At 43.8% G+C, this 21,509-nt stretch overlaps 1 protein-coding gene across 3 annotated transcripts in view; it reads left to right on the top strand.

The window, feature by feature from the left end:
* Positions 1 to 21,509, top strand: part of CARS1 (cysteinyl-tRNA synthetase 1) — a 465,335-nt gene that overhangs the window by 363,324 nt on the left and 80,502 nt on the right. For all 3 annotated transcript variants that reach the window (XM_085644733.1, XM_085644734.1, XM_085644735.1), the window contains one exon: positions 5,893 to 5,960. In XM_085644733.1, coding sequence (XP_085500859.1) covers positions 5,893 to 5,960 — 68 coding nt within the window. The remainder of the gene's footprint in view (positions 1 to 5,892; positions 5,961 to 21,509) is intronic.

Consider the following 21,509-nt stretch of genomic DNA (forward strand, 5'->3'; position numbering starts at 1 on the left):
TGTCCTCGCCGTACCCTATCTATCCAGGTCGTCATGAAGAATAGTATTGAAGTCCCCACCCCAAAGAGTTGTGTTGCACCCAGTAGCCTTAACCTTGGCTCAGACGTCCTGAAAGAAACCAGGTGAGTCCACGTTAGGGCCATATAGCGCCACTAGTGTCAGTAAAGTGCCACCTAGATATCCCAAGAAGATAACGTATCGGCCGTCAGGATCCGTGTGAACCTCCCTCTCCCTCCAAACTAGTCCCCGTCTTATCAGCACTGCCACCCCCTTATAATAGTTGGAATATGCTGAGGTGTATCACGTACCCCATCTTATATGTCTTAAGTTTCGCAGAAGTTGGGGAGCGGAGATGAGTCTCCTGCAACATGCATAAATCAATATTGTGTCTCGCAAGGTATGTATGAACCATTCTGGATTTCCTACTATCATTGAGTCCGCGTATGTTCCAGGTCAAACAATTTATTTTAGTCTTGTGTACGTCAGGGCATTTACACATGGTACATCACCGTGTTCCACCTGAAATTTGAATGTCTCCGTGTTCCGTGCATCATACCAATCATAGCATGGCCACACACCACCAACCCAATACGAAACCGTCCCCAACCCCACCCTCCCACCCACATCAACCTCCCAACTAGGTTGAATCATGTCCCCCCGTACAAAACAACAAACAGATTACAACAGGGAAATTTCCCATGGGGACGTGTGAGTACCGACCAACACCCCCTACCGAAGTGGGGTGGCCAAGAAACTGCAAGCGACAGAATTTACTATGTGTCTTAATAAGAACGAACATGTGGCCTAAGCAGAATGAGCTAATCCCACCTCCACTTGCGGTTACAAGCAAACACCTCCCTCCATGGGCCAGAACGGCAAACGAATTGCATATACATTAATTTAAAATACATATGAGGTCAAACATACATACTATACATTTGGCTATAACCAGCCGACATTAGAAATACAGTGATACATAAAGACCAATGTTCATGCAAGTCCAGAGGCTTTTTCCTACAGCCAAACCTGAACAACAGTAGAGCCCCCGAGCGCGGTCAAAGGCAAGAAGAGAGCAGCAAGCGGGAAACCATAGCATACATATCAGTCATTATCTCTTAGCTGATTTTCAGTAGCATCGCCAGGTCGAGGTCCAGACTTCTTCAGCTTGCCTCCCACATGCTTGGCAAATTTCAAGGCGGATTTGGCGTCCGTGAAAAATTGAACGGATCCATCATAAGACACTTTTAGTTTGGCTGGGTAAAGCAGGGAATAGGGGATTTGCGATTGCAACAGAATCCATTTCGCAGGCAAAAATTCCCTCCTGGCCACCTGGACCGCCGGAGTGAAGTCCGGGTAGAAGGCAATCTGATTTCCTTGGTGTGTTGTTGTCCCCATCATACGAGCTTGACGCAGCACCACATCGCGGTCCTGATAATTTAAGATTCTTGCCAATATAGGATGCGGCGGAGCCCCAACCGGTGGCCGAGGTCCTAAAGTACGGTGGGCTCTCTCCACAGCAAACATAGGTGATAAGTGCGCTGCGAACAGGTCTCGCAAGAGGTCAGTTACATAAACTTCAATCTTCATGATCGCCGTCGTCTCTGGGACCCCCGTGATGCGTAGGTTGTTTCGACGCGATCTAGCCTCCAAATCCTCATTCTTTGCCCAGATCACACCCAAAATTCTATCCATTTATGACAGCTGGTCCTTAGTCTCTACCTGGAAGTTGTGGAGGTCAGATTGTTTATTTTCAAGAACATCCAATCTGTGTTCGTGCACACCAACCTGGGTTTTCACGGATTCCATCTGGGTTGTCAGAGTGTCTAATTTCGCGTCAATAGTACGTAAACTGGAGCACATTTCTAACATAAGGGTGCGCATGTCCTCATCGTAATCGTCTTGCTGCCCCACCACAGACCCTCCAGAAGCAGACTCAGCGTCCGGATCCATTTGCCCGGTCAAACGTCGCTGCTTAAAGCTGATCTTGGGCTGCTTGGCATCCTGTTTGCCCATGATGTCTCGGCAATTCTGACGCCTTCCGAACGCAGCGTATGCCTAGCACCCCCTCTTCCACTCCAGACGCTGCAGTATGTGCTCACTCAACTGCGTCTTCTCTCTGTTTCAACGCAAATCTGATATGCTGTGTGTCCCAGGTGTGTGTCTATGACACCATTAAAACTATCCTCCACGTGTGTTCATGGGGTCAGGCAAACGCCACCAGGTCGCCAATCCTTTTTTTTTTTTAGGCCACCACCAACTTCAATCTCAAACAGGCAGCCACCAAGGTTCTATCTACTGCACCTTTATAACGCCCCGTAATATCCTATGGCGGCCGCTCATGCTTTCCGATGTAGAACCACCAAGACGTGCGCTGTAGGTGAAGCGCCAACACCCGCTTCCATAGGGGCTCCTCACTGCTGCATTCGTAGTGATGACTGGCCAGCACCCCAATAACTCCGCTGTGCATCTGCCACGAGGTCCGCGGGCAGGCAACGACCTCACGCTGGTCTTCCCCAAATGTCCAGCGGCTTCTGACACCAGGCACACTATGCAAATGTATTTCTCACCGTCCACGGAGCGCCGTTCCGGCAGTGCGTGCAGCCGTCTCCCGCAGGCGGTCAAGATGGCGCCCTCGACCGCGACAGACCTCTCCAAGCACTATCCCCACGTCTCAGGAGCGATCCCACATCGATCAATATGCCGTGGCAGTAGTGTTCAGCCTCGCCGCGCTTCTTGGCCGCAGCACCGCCAATGCAATCTGTAGGAGTCCACAGGCCTACAATGAGACCACGGCCTCAGGTGCTCAGGGCGGCCTCGACTCGGCTCCACAGCGAGCACCCCTGTGCCCCGCACACAACACCACAGGGCTCCGATCGTATCCCACAAACTTCAATTCGACCCAAAAGAACACCACTTGTAGCCACAGGTGTTCCGACGTCAAGAGGGCATTGGGAGCAGAAATTCGTCCCCAATTTATGAGCGAATTTGTGAAGGATTATATCTCGGCCGGTAGAGCTCGCTCAAAGAGCAGCCATTACGCAGCCCGGTAAGCCACGCCCCCGGCCAACTATTAGCATTTAATTTACAGGCCCTGGTTATATGGTATACCACTTTACAAGGGACTTGCATGTAAAATATGCCAAACAGGTGTAAACGAGTCATATCCTGTTTAAAGGATAGACCACATGCACTTTAGTACTGATTAGCAGGGGTAAAGTGCTCAGAGACCTAAAGGCAACAAAAAGAGGGTCTGAAAAATGGTAGGAAGAAGGCACAAAGTTTGGGGAAAACCCTGTAAAAAGGGCCAGGTCCAACATAGGGTATGCATAAAGGAAAGGTAACATGTTGTATGGTATACTTCACATTATTCTAGTGATTTGTTTTTAACCCCTTGAGTGCCCATGACGAGATGGTCTCGTCATGGGCCGCGGTTGCGCTGTGCCCATGACGAGACTATCTCGTCATGAACCCCGCCCGCTAATTCAACGCCCGGCACAGGGCGGGGAAAGGGCGGGACACACAAGGGGTTAAAAGGAACACAATTCGAATTAGGGCAAGCATGGGTATCTTCAGTGGACGGTTTCCTCAGTAAAGACTACAATGAGGAAGATTAGCAAGTTTGTAGGTAGGGCTACCCAAAAGGATTTTCAATGGATAGGAATAATTCAACCATTTTTATCATCATATGTTTGCTGTCTGACTGAGTTGCCCTAAATTCAAAGGTTATGCATACATATGGGTCCTGAGCCCCATGGGCCACATGGAGTTGAGCTGCGGCTTTGCAATGAGGCCTGTGCTCTAGTTCAACGATGACGCTGGAACATGACTAAAGCTGATCTTAATATGGCTGATCCCAGTCTGTAATGGCACAGTCAGCAAAAAGCAATAGATTGGAACACAGCCCAGAGAAATACCAGGGCTTCACAGTAATGCATTCAATTATCAATACTAATCTAAGTTTTTTTAATGTTACAGTAGCAAAGTCCCAAAAAGATACCTTGTTTCAATAAATTAATCAATATTCTGTTAGATTAATCCAAAGAAAAGTTGCCAGACAATAGTTTATTGGTAGTGTCAATCTCTTCTTTTGACCCCTTGTGACCTGCATGCTGCAGTCTTTCAGGCCACAAGAGGGTGTAACACATGTTGGCTGAACAATGATAAAAATGAAAACGGTCAGGATGACAACCGCATTTACTGTCTTGAAAACTATAAATTATTGCCCTACACATAATTTATGTTATGGGAACCTTTTCTTTGGGTTAATCTAACAGAATGTTGCTTATATTTCATGAAAAACTGGATTTTGTGTCCCTTTGCTTCTGTAACACTTGAACAAACTTAATTTATTATTGATATTTAACTGGATTTGCAATAACAAACTAACTTTCACAGTTTATAACCTCTTCCATGCTCATGACGTCTCCCGGCTGTCATGAGTCACGATGGGCGTGTGCGGACGACGGCCGGGAGACGTCATGACCACGCCCGCGATTGGAATGTCAGCACTGCGGCAGCGCTGCGGCGGAATTTGCGCCGCAGCGAAGAGGATAATCTTGTCAACCCCAAAACAAACAATTGCCGCAGTAAAGAATTCTTCCAAGTTGAATAGAAACAGTCACAACAAGATTTGGAACCAAAGCCTTTATGACCAGAGGATTCGATATTAAGAGGCAACTGGCTGAAAGGCTTAGATTTTTTATTTATTTTTGAGCCAGTTTTCAATATTGTTAAAGTACATTGCTAGAAATATCATGGCTACAGGCCTTTTGAAACAGTGCAAATAGGCCACTGCTTTTTTCCATTAAGGAAAACACATTCTCAATAGTGTCCATGGAAGAAAGCACACCCGAGCAGTAACCTAGGGATCTGAACTTTAATCTCCTATAGAATGTTTATACGAAGCCAGTGAGAAATGTATATGGTTAATGACGATGGCTTATAATCACCTTCAGTGTCATGTCGGTGATGAATATATGGTTGACTTACCATGTGAAGAAGAAAACCACGTAGCGACAGTTTCAATCTCAAATGATTTAGTGTTCTACGATGAGTTTATTCAAACAGTGGCTGGTGCCTTCACCATACTGATGGAAGAGATACCACCTGGGTGCAACTCCAAGTTGTTTCCTATACATTCTTAATTGATTCCGTAGTCATAGCATACGCCCATGTCCTCAACCTCCCTTCTTGAGACCTGATTTTCGGGGAAATTTAAAAACATCTTCCATATTCTACTTGCTGTGCATTTGAACTGGATGCAAAAGATGTATACATTGGTGTTGTGAACTCTTGCAGCTGCCTCTTGATTGACAACATCCATCATCCTACCCGACATAGTTAATTCAACATTAAAACAAATCCTACCAGTGGGTCATGGGAGTAGGAAACGGCGTAGAGGACTATTTTAATCAAAGTAACCTGGAAAGCTCTCTTGTGTTTTATCCGCTCCCCTATCAAAAGTTCTGCTGATTATTTTGTTGTATGTCTAGTGACGAGATGGTGATAGTTCCAGCAAGATTTAAACAGGAAGGCTATATGGTTAGAAAACTAAAATAACTTCTCATGTCATCCATCTTCCATAAATAATTTGTTTCATGCATTTAGTGTGCTGTTTAAATTATACACGAATATTCCCTATGTGAACTGTTGTCCTGTCTGCGATATTGTTTTAGCCATAGGATGCATGTGACACACTCAAATCTCATAGGTTTATCAGTCAAAATCAGATTTGGTGTTTTAATTTAATCCAAACCTTTCCCATTTGATAATCTTTATTGCAACAGTTGATCTATTAACAAATTTCACGGTAGTCCTAAGAATAGTTCTGGAAACAACATGAAGGTGTGCTTTAATACCTTTGTCAGCATCTGAACCTCTTTTTCCTTTTAGGTCTTCCAACAGTTGTGAAATTGGTAGACAGAGATACTCTACTAAAAGAAAGAGAAGAAAAGAAAAAGGTAATTGTTTTATATTACAATTTGCAAAAGGGAGCCACTGCTCATCCTTCATTTACTGAACAAAACGTAGTCATGCATTTTTTGCATGTTATTTAAACTTTGTCAAAAGAAAGGTTATCAAGGTATTTATATTCTTGGAAAACATTAGTGCTGACATAACCTGCAATACTCTCATCATGTGGGATTGTGGTCAACTTAGAGCAGGGACAGAGGATGTATCAAATGTATAATACAATGAAGCCAAGGAGTGCAGGTACAAGTCAGGTCTCCCATGGTGTAAACACTTCATAGTTGTCCTCAGCGTTTTCCCCTCATCCATGTAGAACAGAATTTGTGCTCTGGTAATTTTCATGTTTCTGCTTCTCGTACTGCGAGAAAGCAGAAGTGCCTGGTTGGGGGCGGGAGGGTGGGCGGTCCTGCTTGAGGGTAGGGGGGGAGTGGCTTACCCACTGTTGTGGGTACTGACTGTTTGGTCGGCCCTGGAGCCTTTGAAGCTTCCCCTTCGTGGACCCTTCCCATCCTTGGGGAGGAGGCTTGGCACCTCGTCCCAGGATGTGCATTGTTTCAGACCCCAAGAGCAGCAAGCTCTCAACCCAGCGGTCCAGAAACATGTCTGGTGGGGGCAGCTGGTGAGCAGCCACTCAGCCTGGACACTAGTGTTAGGTCACTTTTCAGGGGGCATCTCTCTGTGCATTTTCCATTAAATCCCACACTGGCATAGGTGTGGGTTTAATGTGCTGAGAAGTTTGATACCAAACTTCCCAGTTTTAAGTAAAGTCATTATGGTACTGTGGAGTTAGTAATGACAAACTCCCAGCACCATATACTCTTAATGGCATTACTGCACTTACAATGTCTAAGAATTGGCTTAGACACTGTAGGGGTACAGGGCTCATGCCCCTGTACCATCACCACTGGTATAGCGCCCCCAGCTAGAGATGTGGCTGACCTATGCCAGGGCAGTGGGGGGGGGTTGTAGGCATGGCACACAAGGATGTGTGCCATGTTGACTCTTCACTTTGTTCTGCAGCAAAACATGCAGCCTGCAAAGGGGTGGGGGGTGTGTGTGTATGGGAGGGGTGGGGGGTGTGTGTGGGTGGGTGTGGGTGTGGGTGTGTGTGTAAGTGTGTGTGTAAGTGTGTGTGTAAGTGTGTGTGCGTGTAAGTGTGTGTGTAAGTGTGTGTGCGTGTAAGTGTGTGTAAGTGTGTAAGTATTATTTTCTTGGCACCAGAATTTTGTTTACAATTTTTTCCTTCATCACTTCCTCATTAATAATGGTGCAGGGCAAACCGGAATCAGCTTGCACTTGTATTGAAGCTTCCCAAACCCATATTGCAAATTGGCTTATTTCTCCTATGGTTTCCATTAGAAATGTCAAACACCATTTTTTTCTTTCAAGACTCATTACTTTGCTCCCCTCTTCATTATCACTTTCACCTGTGGCCTCTTCCTCGGAGGACGCTTTTTGCTTTATTTAGGGTCAATTAGTCTTCGGTCTTGAAAATGTCACCTCCGAATTCAAAACAAAATCACCGATAAATCTCGAGTTCATTGGATCATGACATTATATCCTACAGCACTTAAAGATAACTTGTTATCTTTACCGCTACATCGTTTGGGCAGTAAACAAGCTCCTTAAAACTCGTCATCGAGCTAATAGGATCCAAGAGTCGAGATCCATCTCATGCCTCATTGCATGAATCATTCATATATTTGAAGAACACAGAGGGGTCTTAAAAAATAGACTTCTATACAACTTTCAAATAAACTCAACCCATTGGGATTCGGTGACTTGCACCTCAAACGTGGAGGGCGATATTACAAGCTCACTATTAATTAATTGCCAATTAGGAGTGCCCACCTCTGTTTCTAGATTCAGAAGGATCAGGGCCTTCACAAAGTTCTGTTCCAAGCGTTATCAAGTCTGTTATTCTCGCCATAAGAGCTGCTTTAACCATATTTGACTAAAATTGCTCTTTTGTTGGTTCACGCTCTTTCACCATACTGAATCCCACTAGATACAGATCTAATTTCTTTTAGAGCTGGGATACATTTAAAAACTGCTAGGAGTTTAGAATGATTTAGGGAGACTTTCTCTTTTCCAACTTGTGATGTTTAAAGCACTGCTTTTAGGAATCTTGTCCACTAATAAAGAGCTTTGATCAACTTTTCATTAACTACTTCTAAGGCTGCTATTACTCATTTACGCCTAGCGAAATTTCTCGTTGGCTTAGCCAGTTTTAGAAATGTTGAAGCGCTTGGGGAGACAGATACTTTGGCCTTATTTTCTCTAAACAGCTTGGATTGCTAACCTCACCTAGAAGATACCTCACCAGAATGTTTGATATCGGGAGGGGCCAGAATTTTAGGTAAATTGAAGGACTTTCTTAAAACACTTAATTTCAGAACTCTTCTTTTGTTACTCTATTAACCAAGTCTAAATGTGGAAAGAGCTCTATTCTTGCCATACCATTCCCCGAACCTTTAAAATAACCCCGGACACGGAGAGACGTAGTTAATTCCGGAAACTGTGGTAATCAAGTGGATAGCCACAATTGCCTCCGGTTCCATCTGTCATTATCATTTGGTTTTAAATCATGAGCAAACAGGATGCTTTTGAAAAGTAATAACTGTTTGATCTGCTAGGAATTTGCTAAAACTAAAGCTTTCAACATCCCCTGAAATGTAGTTTGTAATAGTGTCAGGTGATTTAACATTGAACATTTTGGAGCACTACTTACCAAATTAGGAAACGAAGAACAACTTTGAGGAGGTTGAATCCACAAATTCAGGGGGGAGGTTGGACAGTAGAAAAATCCAGACTCTCAGTGTCAACAGAGAATTTTGTAGGACCAGCAGCTATTAACTGCAGGAAGGAAGAAAGATAAGGGAATTCTTTCCCACTATAGCGCGCATTTATCTCATTCATTACTCTCTCCCAAATTGTTTTCCCACACATGCAGTAAGCTCACAAACCACATCACTCATTGAGTTCAAATCCGACTCTACAAGTTCAACAAGTAAAGTAATTGATTAATTGCAAGCCAGTTCAGAATCAGCACATATTGGACTTTTCAACAACAGTGTACTCTGATCAGTAGAAGGTGTCATATGTTGCAGGTACTCCCGATGGAGTGCTGGGTATAAAATGGCAAAATAATCTGACTAAGAATTAACATTAACTTGGATATCGGGATAGCATCCGAGTTCATACTTTAACTTTTCAAAGATGTCTGTCTCTCAGAGGCTTTAACGTGTTTTGTGTCAAAATGTCAAAGAGGGACTGACAATGGTGAACAATTTTCCTTTACAAAGGCTTCCAACAACAGCTGAGGGGCAGAATTGAATAGAGTCTCTACACCTGCTTTGGTACTGGCTTTGATAACTTCTGGGCTGTCCTGTGCTCCCAACGTGTCCCCATCATCCAAAAGCCAAAGTCTGCATCGGCCCTAAATGAGATATGTCACCTGAGATCTGTTTAAAGTGTGGTGTGCGCCAAGGGTGCATACTGGCCCCCCAACTTATATAGATATATATATACACATATCTCTTACATATTTCTACAGCAATCCCCACAATCCAAGGGGAGAAAAAGCAGGCAGCACAGCCAGGTATCTGCAGTTCGGTGAGTTTATTCCGTTAATCCAGACATGACAAACACAGTGCACAACAGAGACCAACGCGTTTCGCCCCGGAGCCTTCAACTGGTTCATAGAGTTTTTATGTATAGACTACCTTTTTAAAGGGGAAACTCCCTTCAAAATCACTTTCTTAATTTAAAGGTGTAAATACATTTGTACACATTTCTGTTTTATAACGTTTTTCAACACTTTTTACATAATTTTGCTTATCTTTCTTGTTTTTTATTTTAAGGTCCCTGTCCCTATTTGACTTCCAGCCTCGTTGAGATCCCCAGAATTGCCGGTGTTCAGTTTCCTGGGTTGTTATGTGCAGACGAGGCAGTCCCACTGGCTCGTATCACCAATTATTTGTGCACGCTAGTGGTTTGCTTCGTTCTCTTTATGAGTAACCTTGATCTGACTACTAACTATGGCAAGTCACAAATCATGGCTTGCAGGCCTGGTAAAAAAGGTTATATAGACGTATCACTAAAGGCCAGTCACTGGTCGGTGTCAGAGAATTTAGCTGCTTGGGAATTACATTCAACTCCCTAGGTATTTGGCACACCCAGGTGACCTTTTGCCACCTAAGGTTTAGTAGAACTGTTTTAAACCTTTCCAGTCACATACTCAAAGGTAATATTTTACCTTTGCTAAAAATATATAATACCAAAATGTTTCCCTACTCCAGTCTGAGGAAAAATGCATTTGAAGAGGTTTGTATACCTCCCTCCAACAGCTTTGAGTTATATTGCTCATGCGGAACTAAACTAGCTATACGTTGAGGATAGGGTTAGTTTGGCACCCCTGTTACTCTGGGTTAGCGTTTAGACTAATCCTCATGCCAAACTCTGCAGAGACATCATCTTGGACTGTCCTCGCTTGGACAATGGATGTGCAATATCATGGTCGAGTTACATTTTAAGTTCACTAAAGGCCCTGTGGTTATCCTTTCTCTTTTCCTCTCATATTAATATAAAGAAGGAAGATAAATTGTGGGTTAAGCAATTATATTTGGGGTCCTGTGAAGACACCAGACTCTCAGTTGAAACCAAGTAATGCACAATGTTATTTTACTATAGGTCACTTGCCTCTCCCGAGCCAGCTTTTTATCTCTTGGTTAAATTAATGCACTTGGAGAGATCTTGGCTTATTCGATTTAGATCCAGTACTGTATGGCGGCTTTTGTCCTTTGTTGGATCATATACCACCTTGGGGAATTCTGCTCCATCCTGCCCCTGTGGTGGCATCTTAGAACAGTCCTTGTTGCATCATAAGTTTTTTAAAATCTATTTTAATTATTAAGCCATTGTTAAAAACCCTTGGCCATCGCAGGTATAAAGAAGCTCTATATCACCTGCAATTGCTGAATTTTGCGAATATCTGCTTCAGCTTATGTTCTTTTTTAAAAGCTGCTATTATAGCTAGGAGAACTATGGAAGGTTAATATTTCTCCCTGGGTTGGGAGGGAGGCTTCCTTTATTGTCGCTATATTAACTTTATGTGGTTTTGATCTCCTATTATTCTGTAAATTAGAACCTTAAAGATCTCATTTTTAAGTTTCTCCTGCGCTTGTGAAATCCATTGTTTTTTATATGTCTTAAAAGGGCCTTACATCCCGCCTTCAGTTCTTATTGGTTTGTGTGCTTGCTAGCTTGCTTTCCTCAGTTTCTGCTTGTTGTAGCCTATTCTCCCTTTTGTATTTCAACAGTTTTCTGAGGCCTAGCTACTCCTTCCCATCTGCGTTGATGATTCAAACTTTTTTCTTTTGGTTAACACTCCATACTGTTTACTTTCCCTGGCTGCATGCATTTAGAGTTTGCTTTTTGTTTTGTTGTTTGTCTCGTCCTATATGAATTTTTTTTTCCTGCTTCCTCCAAAATCTTTTATTTAAATTTTTTTAGCATGCATTTCAATCGTGCTTGTGAAACAACGTCGAGGCTCGAACCCGGCTTCTCAGTTCCAAGATCGGCAGTTCTGGCTGTTACGCCAATGTCCTTTGACCTGCACCTTCTCTCTATTTTTTTCCATTTAATCTGTAGCAATCCAAACAAGCGCGTGTTTTTATAGACTGATCTCCCCTCATCCCCCAACGTTGCTCGTCCGTCTCCGGCCCTGTCATTGCTTGCACCCGCCATCCCATGCCCTGGTCATTACTTACACCCGCTACCCCCGCCCCATCATTGCTTGCACCCACCCCTTCTTTTAGTGTTTTAACAGAAGAGACCGCTGTTATCCCTTTCATTGATATATTGTGCAAATAACAGAAAACACTAGGAACAATAACTAGACCACTTTTGTCTAATACACTGAGAAGAGCACGTACAGTCAGCGCTGCAATGAGAACGCATCAGCAGTGTTGGGATATTGGAAAGCCATTCCGTCACAACTGCACACCTTGTCACATGATAACATTGTATAATATTTTTAGGGCATGGAGCATACTGCAAAGTCAGTACTTAAAAATCGCATTTTAGGTGGGGTTTGTGAATTCAGTTTGTAAATACCAGAGATACAACCTAGTATGCACATTGATGGGGCCTTAAGAGGAAATGAACCACTTATCACACTTATTAGCATAACTCTTATTCACTGCTTGACTAAAGTGCACGACTTTCTATAGACCTTACTCTTGGCTTAATATTTCATTATTTTATTTTATTTTATTTTGCTGTGTTTCCTGAAGTTGCATCAAGTATCCTGGGAATGAACGACCAGGGAAAGAGTGGGAGGACCGAGGTCTTGAGCAGGCCTCGTTGAGAAAAACTGAAAAATATGGCAATTCGTCCTTTTTCACAAAGTGCTTGTGGAGCAAATTTATGCTAAACGGGTATTGGCAGTGCCAACAGGTCTTGCGTTGCCTGCCAGCCTTTTGGTTTTGCCAGTGAAGAAGCAGGGCAAAATCAAACACTTAAATAATAATCCCAAACATCGTGTACACAGTTACACCAACTTCTATTGCTGAACAAGAAATAAAAGGCATGAAATTGGACAATGTGTGCGCTAGCAATGTGTGAGGGGGACTGCTGATCTGTCCCAGGAACTGTGGTTCAGTCGAAGAGCTATGTCTTGAGGTCCTTCCTGAATTGGGGCAATGACAGTCATTGCCTTAATTGGCGAGGCAGGGTGTTCCAGGTCTTTGCGGCGAGGTAGTAGAAGGATCTTCTCCCGGCTGTGGTCTTGCATGGGATGGTGGCCAGGGCCAGTTGGGCAGAGCGGAGGTCTCTGGTGGGTGCGTGGAATGCGAGACCGTGGTTGAGGTATGCAGTTCCTGCGTCATGTAGGGCTTTGTAGGTGGGTGTGAGGAGCTTGAAGGTGATTCTTTTGTTGACTGGGAGCCAGTGGAGATCTCTCAGGTGGCTGGTGATGTGGCTGCAGTGGGGGATATTGATGATGAGTCTGGTGGAGGTGTTCTAGATGCTTCGCAGTTTCTTGTGAAGTTTCTGGGTGATGCCAGCATATAGTGTATAGGTATAGTCGAGTCTGCTGCTGATTTGTGTGTGGGTGACCGTCTTTCTGTATTCGGTGGGGATCCACTGGAAGACCTTTCGGAGCAGGCATAGTATGTGGAAGTAGGATGATGCAACAGCGTTGATCTGGCGGATCATAGTGAGCGAGGAGTCAAAGATGATGCCGAGATGATGTCCGTGGTCTGTGGGTGAGGGGGGGGATCCAAGATCTCCAGGCCACCAGGAGTCGTCCCAAGCGGAGGGGGTGGAGCCCAGGATGAAGAGTTCGGTCTCTCTGAGTTTAGCTTGAGGCAGCTGTCCTTCATCTAGCTGGCTACAGCCTTCATCCTGTTGTGGAAGTTGTTCTTAGCGACTGTGGGTTTGTTGGTGAGGGAGAGGGTCATCTGAGTGTCGTAGGAGATGATGTTGAGTCCGTGGTTCCTGACGATGACTGCGAGTGGGTGCCATGTAGATGTTGGAGAGAGTGGGGCTCAGGGAGGAGCCACGAGGCACTCCGCAGCTGATCTCTGTAGGTTCAGAGTGGAATGGTGGTAGCCTGACTCTGTGTTTGGCAGGTGAGGAAGGAGCGGATCCATTCCAGGGCTTTTTTGCGTATGCGGGCGTCGTGAAGCCTTGTGCATAGGGTGCAGTGGGAGACGATGTCAAAGGCGGCCAAGAGGTCCAGGAGGAAGGGGACTGCAGTTTTGCCTCGTTCGAGGAGGGTGCAGACCAATGCCTATTATGATCTGCACTTCTGCTGTTTTATGATTTTTACCCATTGATGATGATCCAATTGTGGAATTTTAATAACGATGGATAATTATGCGTGGTATGTTGTTTCTCTTTGCCTTTTATGGCCATACTGGCCGAATCAAGATCTTTTGAGTTTGAATTTACAGGTGTAGCACTTTTTACCCCACATACGGACGGCGTAACTTATACTGCCTTTGTGGATAAACTATTTCCAAAATAGAAGGCCACTCAAAGGTCAATACTAAACACCAAGTGTAGGAAAGGATCTCCTTTTGTATCATCACCCCTCCCTAGCCACCCACATTTTTGGACTGATGCTTCTGGTTCGACTCTGAAGTGTACTGGGCCCTGCTGTCCAGGCCCCAGTGCATGTGCTCTGACCCCAACAATTGGCTAATACCCTATTGGCTTGTTTAACTTATATACAAGTTCTTAATATATGGTTCCAGAGGTATCCATGGATTAGAAATGTCGCTAGTGGACTGCAGTATTTAATTGTGTCATTACTGCAACTAATTGTACCACCACTGCTGTGCCAAGGTGACTCTAGGCCTGCCATTGCTGCCATGTTTGGCTGCTTAAAACCTGCCAACTTGACATGGCAAAATGAACCCTTTTGCTAGGACAAAACCACACAGTTTTCACTGTAGCAAGGCCGATCATCTCATTGGCTAATACGGAGTTCCACCAGCTATCGCGCTGCATATAATGTGTAAGGGAACAAGGTGTATGTGTCAGAATTTTGCTCTTTTTTGATTGTGGCCATTAATGACAAAGGTGATTGTCTATTGAAATCTCTTGTGAAAACACACAGGTTTTTTGCATATATTTCTGATTGTTTTTATGTCTCTTTTAATTAGGATCTATTAGTTCACATATTAAATGGATCGTAATGTTTTTATATTGATTTGTTTTTGATTTGCATAATGAAATGATTTTTACTATGTAATGTTTTGAAAACACTTTTTTAATAAACTCAATTGTTATTGCATTTACTACAAATTTTTGTGCCAATATTCTTTGGACCTTAGAGTTTGGATGTGTTGGGCATGATTATACTTGTGAGCGTGTGATTGAAATGAAAAGTAGAAGGTAGAGGCATAAAAAAGATTATTCCCAGAGGACGCTTCAGTTGAAATTTCTTGTTGAACCCTAGTCCTTTGGGCTCACCAAGGGTCCCTCTCTTTTTTAATACATTGGAAGAACATCAGACACTGTAAAATGGAAGTAGCAGACTCGGGTGTGTTACCCCAAACACTTGCCATACAAGGTACAGTTCTGCAGCCTTTGTAGCATTTAAAACTGAATTTCTGCAGAAAATTGTCATAAAAGTCCACAGCAGTCCAAAGCTGGGAATACTCCGATGCAGGCGATGGGTCCGGTAGCACTTTAGGATCCTCATCACCAAATTGTAGTGATGAAATACAGGAAGTAAAGTTCAAATGGTACTTTATTTCCTAAAGTGCATAGGCAGGGCTTACACGGTCCTTCCCAGTGCAGCGCCAGTAAGCAACTGCCTTCCAACGAACTACCCTGACATTCAGGAACATAGAACCTAATACAAGTAATAACAACCCTGAGGCCAGAGCTCAAGCTCACACATTATTGATAATCGGGTCTACCACGGGCCCACAACGGTATTGCATCAGATTTCTTCTCCTTAGTGCTCCCAGAATTTTCTTCACTTTCTTTTAAACGACAGAAGGCCAGGCGGGTAGTAGTCTTCCCACGCAGCAATGAAAGTCAGGTAGAGCTCTGGTTCAAGTACAATCCAAGTAAAGATTCAAAACAATGGTAGTAGTGATGCTTCAAAACTGCACTTGTCAATTTCCCAAAATTTCTATGTACTTTGTGCCTACTCCTATAGTTCCGACTGCCTACAAAACTCAACAATAAGTCAAAACTCTTTTTGGTAGGAGGGCAACATACTATCTGTCCATTTATTTATATATTCATGATTTTTGTGTGGGGCTGTAATCACTTTGGATCCAAATTTTATAAGTACAGTCTTTCCTTCTGTTAGGAATTATTCATCAAGTATTGGAATTATTTTCCTAATGGTCTTTATTATAATCCAGTTTTTGGCAGACCCAGCCAGCGTGTTTCACCCTTGTAGGGACTTCAACAGAGCCTAGAACAATTACATACACACATAATCAGTACTAAAATATGTAAAATAACATTTTGCTCTTCCTCTTTTCTCTTTTTGCAATCTGTTTGCAAATTTTTAACAAATATTTTTACTATAATTTTATTTAAAATTCAGCACAGGCATGTGTTTATACACATGCCTTCACCTCAATCCGAACTTGCTCAGTTTAACATGTTCTGACAAATTTTGGTCGATTAGGGGAGACCGATGAGACAGAGGAGAATGGAGTACAGCTCGATACCTCAAAACTGTTTGCAGAATCCAAAACTAATACAGAAACCCTGGGAGTAATTTACTCAACACTCAAGCAGATGCAAACAGAAGCTTGTCAAGAACACACGAGGGCCCATACGGTGACGAAGAAACTCCAAGGGGCCATCCGCAAAGTCAACAAAACTTGCTCAGAAAACGCCAAACGCACTACAGCACATGAGGAACAAATTGTGGCTCTTGAGGCTGGGACAGAGGATACAGGACAGCAAACTGCGTCAAATGAACAGCATGACTGACGTACTATGGAAAATGGAAGATTTCGAAAATCGATCAACGGCGGAACACTTGACATTGAAGAGAACGCTGAAGGGGACGATATACGCAGATTTGTTTTTCGGCTATTTAAGGGGGCATTTCCAGAATTAGCACACTGGAATTGGGAGACGGTGGTGCAGAGGGTACACAGATTCCCTCTGATGATGAAAAAGAGAAGGGGCAGAATGAAAAACCTAGGGTTATCCTTATATTTTTGGGACATTTTCTTCTGCGCCAGGCAGTTTTTGAAAAAGGTAGACCCGATGCTAGGCGGTCGACTGAAGGTCTCTACCTCTTCGTAAGGTCGGATATTTGTCATACTACGGTGGAAAGGAGATGGAGGCTGCGCCAGCTATTCACCCCCTTCCAGAAATTGGGTTGTGAGGTCTTTCTAATGAACCCTGCCCGACTCAAAGTCATTTTTAAAGGCACAGCCAGGGTGTTTACCTCAGAGATACAAGCCCAGGAGTATATGCAGGAAATCTCACGTTGATAGGGTAACAACACAATGGTAGCGCTCTACTTTCACTCTTTGCAGGATGTTTGGGGATGGCAGAAGGACGTTACTGTTGGCACATGATTGGCAGGGATTCTCTCAGTGTTTGTTTTTTTGGGTTGAAATTTCTCTTGTGCAGGGGTTAATTTTTGTTTGTTGGGTTCTTTTCTTCTTTTATGTTCTAAATTTAGAGGGACACTGCAGGATACAGGAGGCATCACAAGGGCCTATGGACCTTTTTTGCCCATTTGAGTGGGAGGATGGGGGGATGATCCAAAGGAGGGGTTTTGTGGCAATTATGGCGAGTGTGTGTGTAGAGAAATTTGGGTACGTGATTTGGGTACGTCGGATATCAAAAAACGTATTAATTGGCAAGCTTAGAACACCATCTATTAATATCTGTGGCTAAAATAATCCTCGAAAAAAAACGTAGGGTCAGTGTGGATGTCCAATTTTTGAAGGCTGACATCATCTGCCTTCAGGAGACAGATTTTGAAGCAAGTAGGCGGGAGGTCTCAGAGCTGGCAGGCTATCAATTGATTTCCAGCACTACACAAGGAACAATGACGAGGGGTGGCAGTTATGGCACGGAAAGGGATTGCTAGTTTCCCACGGACTAGCTCGGATAAACTGGGGAGATGGGTGATCATCCAATGTTGCCTAGAAAACAGTATGTTTACTTTGTGTTTAGTCTATGGCTCAGTTCTCGATGATCCGGCATTGTTTGAATGTCACAACGTGGAGTTGGTGGGCTGGCCGCTTCCTCTAATAATTTGTGGGGACTTTAATATTAATATGAATTGTCAAAAAGATAAACATGTGGGGTTAGGGTATCAAGGCCGTAAACCCAAAGTGTTCAGTTCTCTGTCACAACTATGCCTACTACATGGGTTGTCTGTTGTTTGGGTAATGCAAGAACCTAACGACCCGGGACATACGTATTTTTCAGTACCGTATCTAGTACACGCTAGACTGAATTACTTTTTTGTATTGCAGGAGCTAGCGCAGTGCTGCAAAATATATAAATACCCTAGAGTCATGTCCGACCACAACCCTTTGGTACTGGAAGTGAGCATACACACTAAACTGTCCCCGGCGGCACGCTGGACGTTTAACAGGGCTTTGCTCAGCGAGGAGGGCTTTGTACAGCATATGAAGGTGTGGATTCCTAGGTTTATTGAAGAGAATCTGTGGAGCGCTAACACTCACATAGTCTGGGATGCCCTTAAAGCTGGTATTAGGGGGGAGACATCCAAGTATGGTTGGGCGAGTCAAAAGAAGGAGAAGAAACTTCGACAAACGCTATATGCGATATTGATAACTGCTGAAACACACTTGATAGAAACAATAGCTGACGGGGGAGACTTCAAGACCGCACAATCGGGAGTATTGGTCGCGAAGTCTGCAATTACAGAAATCTCATCCAAGAAATCCACAACAAGATTTATGGCCTGGCATAGTCGGGTATATGAAAGCAATGAAAGAGTAGACCATATGCTGGCAGTCCGCACTAGGGAAAAGGTAGTCCAGGCGGAATTGCGGAAATTAGAGACCCAAGCAACGGTCTAGTCACCGAGCCAGCGGCTGTTCGCTCCACGTTCCAAAACCTTTATCAGAAGCTATATACAAGCTGGGGATATAGCAGTAAAATAATATATCAAGGGTTTGTCTGTGGAGCAGCTCTCCCCTGAGGAGAGTGAAAGCCTAGAAGCACCTATAAAGGAGGAGGAGGTAAGAAAGGCGATTGAATCCACACTATCAGGGAAAGCGGTTGGCACAGACTTAATCCAGGGTGAATTTTGTAAAACATTTGCTCCATATCTATGGAAACGTATGCGAGAGATATTTTTAAGGGTACAATCGGGGGAGGAGGTTCCTGAATACTGGAAGTCGGCTAACATAGTCGTGTTTCCGAAAAATTGGAAACCCACTTATGAATTGGAATCATAACGTCCAATTACTCTGGTCAATAGTGATACTAAGATATATGCTAAAATCTTAGCTGGTAGACTGGCTACAGTCATTAAGAAGCTGGTTTCTCCTTTCCAACAAAGATTTGTCCCAGGACGGGGCACGACTGACCATATACGTAGTACTATCGCCCTATATGATTCTTCCAAGGTTACCGGTCACCCTATGGCTTTAATATTAAATGCAGAAAAAGCCTTCGATAGGGTCTCCTGGCCTTTTTGTGGGTGATTATGAAGAGGAGAGGCCTGGGAAAAGGGTTCACTAGTGCTATTCAGATCATGTACGGAGAACCTATTGCTAGAATAGCTATGATGGGCAGCATGTCTGATATAATTAAGATCTCGCGCGGCAGGGCTGTCACTGATCTCCCTTATTATTCGCCCTATATATCGATCCATTAATTAGGAAGATACAAGGGAACAAAGAGATTCCGGCTATACACACTAAGGGAGGGAATACACAGATTTTAGCCTATGCAGATGACCTGGCCATAATTACCCCTAGCCGGGGGGATGATCTCTTAGAAATCAAAAGGAAGGCAAGCTACTTTGGTTGTATTTCGGGCACCCGCTCAACCATAGTAAAACGCACATCATTATGAATGATAAGGTAGATCTGGATGATGAACGAGTAACCCCGAATGCTAGGTATTTGGGGGTTGAGATTACTGCCAATGTAGAGAAAATAGGCAAATTTAATTTGGGACCACTACTTCAGAAATTTAAAACAAATTGTGCTAGAATAAATAATCTACAACTCACATTATTAGATAGGAGCAACGTTATCAAAATGGTGTTTTTACCAAAAAATCTATATTTATTTAGAGCCATCCCCGTTGAAATTGTATAAATCCTGGTTTCAATCTCTAAATCAGATTATCTCCAGATTTTTATAGGCTGGTCAGCGCCCTTGAAGAGCCATAAAATGTATGACTCTTCCAAGAGACCGGGGGGCTGGGCAGTCCCAAACTTCCAAATGTATTACTGGGCAGCAACTATCCTGCAGATGGCTGAAATGCTGGGAAGGGATAAGGATGAATCGGTGGAGGAGTGGACTGTCTACATATGAATTAATATTTAGAGCAGAAGCTAGAGGCTGTCTGATGCGCCATATTGATTTAGTTTATTTCAAGAGGGTTAGATTTAAGATTTTAAATGGTGCTTTTAAGGTTTGGACTGCACTCCTTTGTTTAATAACAATTTACTCCTAGCTATATTTCAAGACGGTTATATGAAATGCTGGGATGAGAGGGGAGCAAGGAAAATAGGGGATTTAATTGAGGACAGTGCGATATATCCGTTTGATTCAATCAAAGAAAAATACAGGCTGGGGAACATAATTTTTTTTAATATTTACAAATAAGGGACTTCTGGTTAAAAAATCAGGTGGAATAGTTGGCTTCTCCTAGGTCCCTTTACTGGATACATTGTTGGGAGCCCAGCCAACATTGGCTATTGTATACAAGCTTTTAAATAAAGAAATGGGAGATGATCTTCTAAAACATAAAAACCACTGGCATGACCTCCTGCAAGCGGGGACCAGGAAATACGAGGACTCGCTCCTCTTGGGCCAGTCAACATTTATCTCGGCTAACCTTCAGGTACAATGTTTTAAAACCTGGCTCAATTTATATTTTACGCCTGCACAAATATCCAGGTGGGCGGGTCCTCGGACCTTCATTGTCCACGGTGCGAATATTTCGCTGCTGACAGTGTTCACATGTTTCCCACATGTTCCAAACTTGACTCTCTCAAAGTCGAGATTGCTCAATGGCTGTGAGACATGGTGGGATTTGTGCTTGATCTGACTCCCTGGTGATAATCCTCGGTGTGAGTAATCAGGAGATGTCCGGGTCGATCCAGACTTTTGTGTTTACAGCTATGACTGCACTAAGACTTTGTCTCGCTTCTATCTGGTTAGACTACGAACCTCCTTCTGTACACTATTGGCTGGGTAAACTCCTCGCAGTATCCCGATGGGAGATGACGGTGTATGAACGAAGGGGGCACAGGGCTCTGAAAAAAGGTTCCGAAATTTGGGCTCCGTTAAGCAGATGGATTAATGGGGATGAAGGATCCATGGAATACAGTCTGGGGCAAGGAGAGTAATGCACTGTATATATAAACATATTGCCCTATCACTCTGTTGACCTTTTGCTGTTTGTCTGATTTTACCTAAATTTAGAAAATGTGCCAATGTCATCTGGTTTTGGATCGGAGGAGAGGTCCAGCAAGTAAGGATGTAGTGGATATAACTGATGTATTTGTGGAATTCATGTCTAAAAATATCTAAATAAAGACTTAAAAAAAAAAGAGAGAGAGGAATAGGACTTCAGGGCGTAGGTGCGGTGCGAGGCAAGCTCCACTGGGACCGCCAGCTGTACCGTCCCAAACCATAGGCACGCCCTTCACAGCACCTAGCCCAAACCTCTGCTCTTAAGCCCCCGCGACCTCTGCTACCTGACGACTCACCAGTGACTTTTGCTGCCAGGTGCAAGAACCACGACCACCAGTGGGCACAGCCCTGGGTCGAGTAAGGCCTCTGCACAGGTCTTCTGCCACTTCTGTGCAACGGAGCTCT

Source organism: Triturus cristatus, chromosome 3_1, assembly GCF_964204655.1.
Source record: "Triturus cristatus chromosome 3_1, aTriCri1.1, whole genome shotgun sequence".
Classification (NCBI taxonomy): Eukaryota; Metazoa; Chordata; class Amphibia; order Caudata; family Salamandridae; genus Triturus; species Triturus cristatus.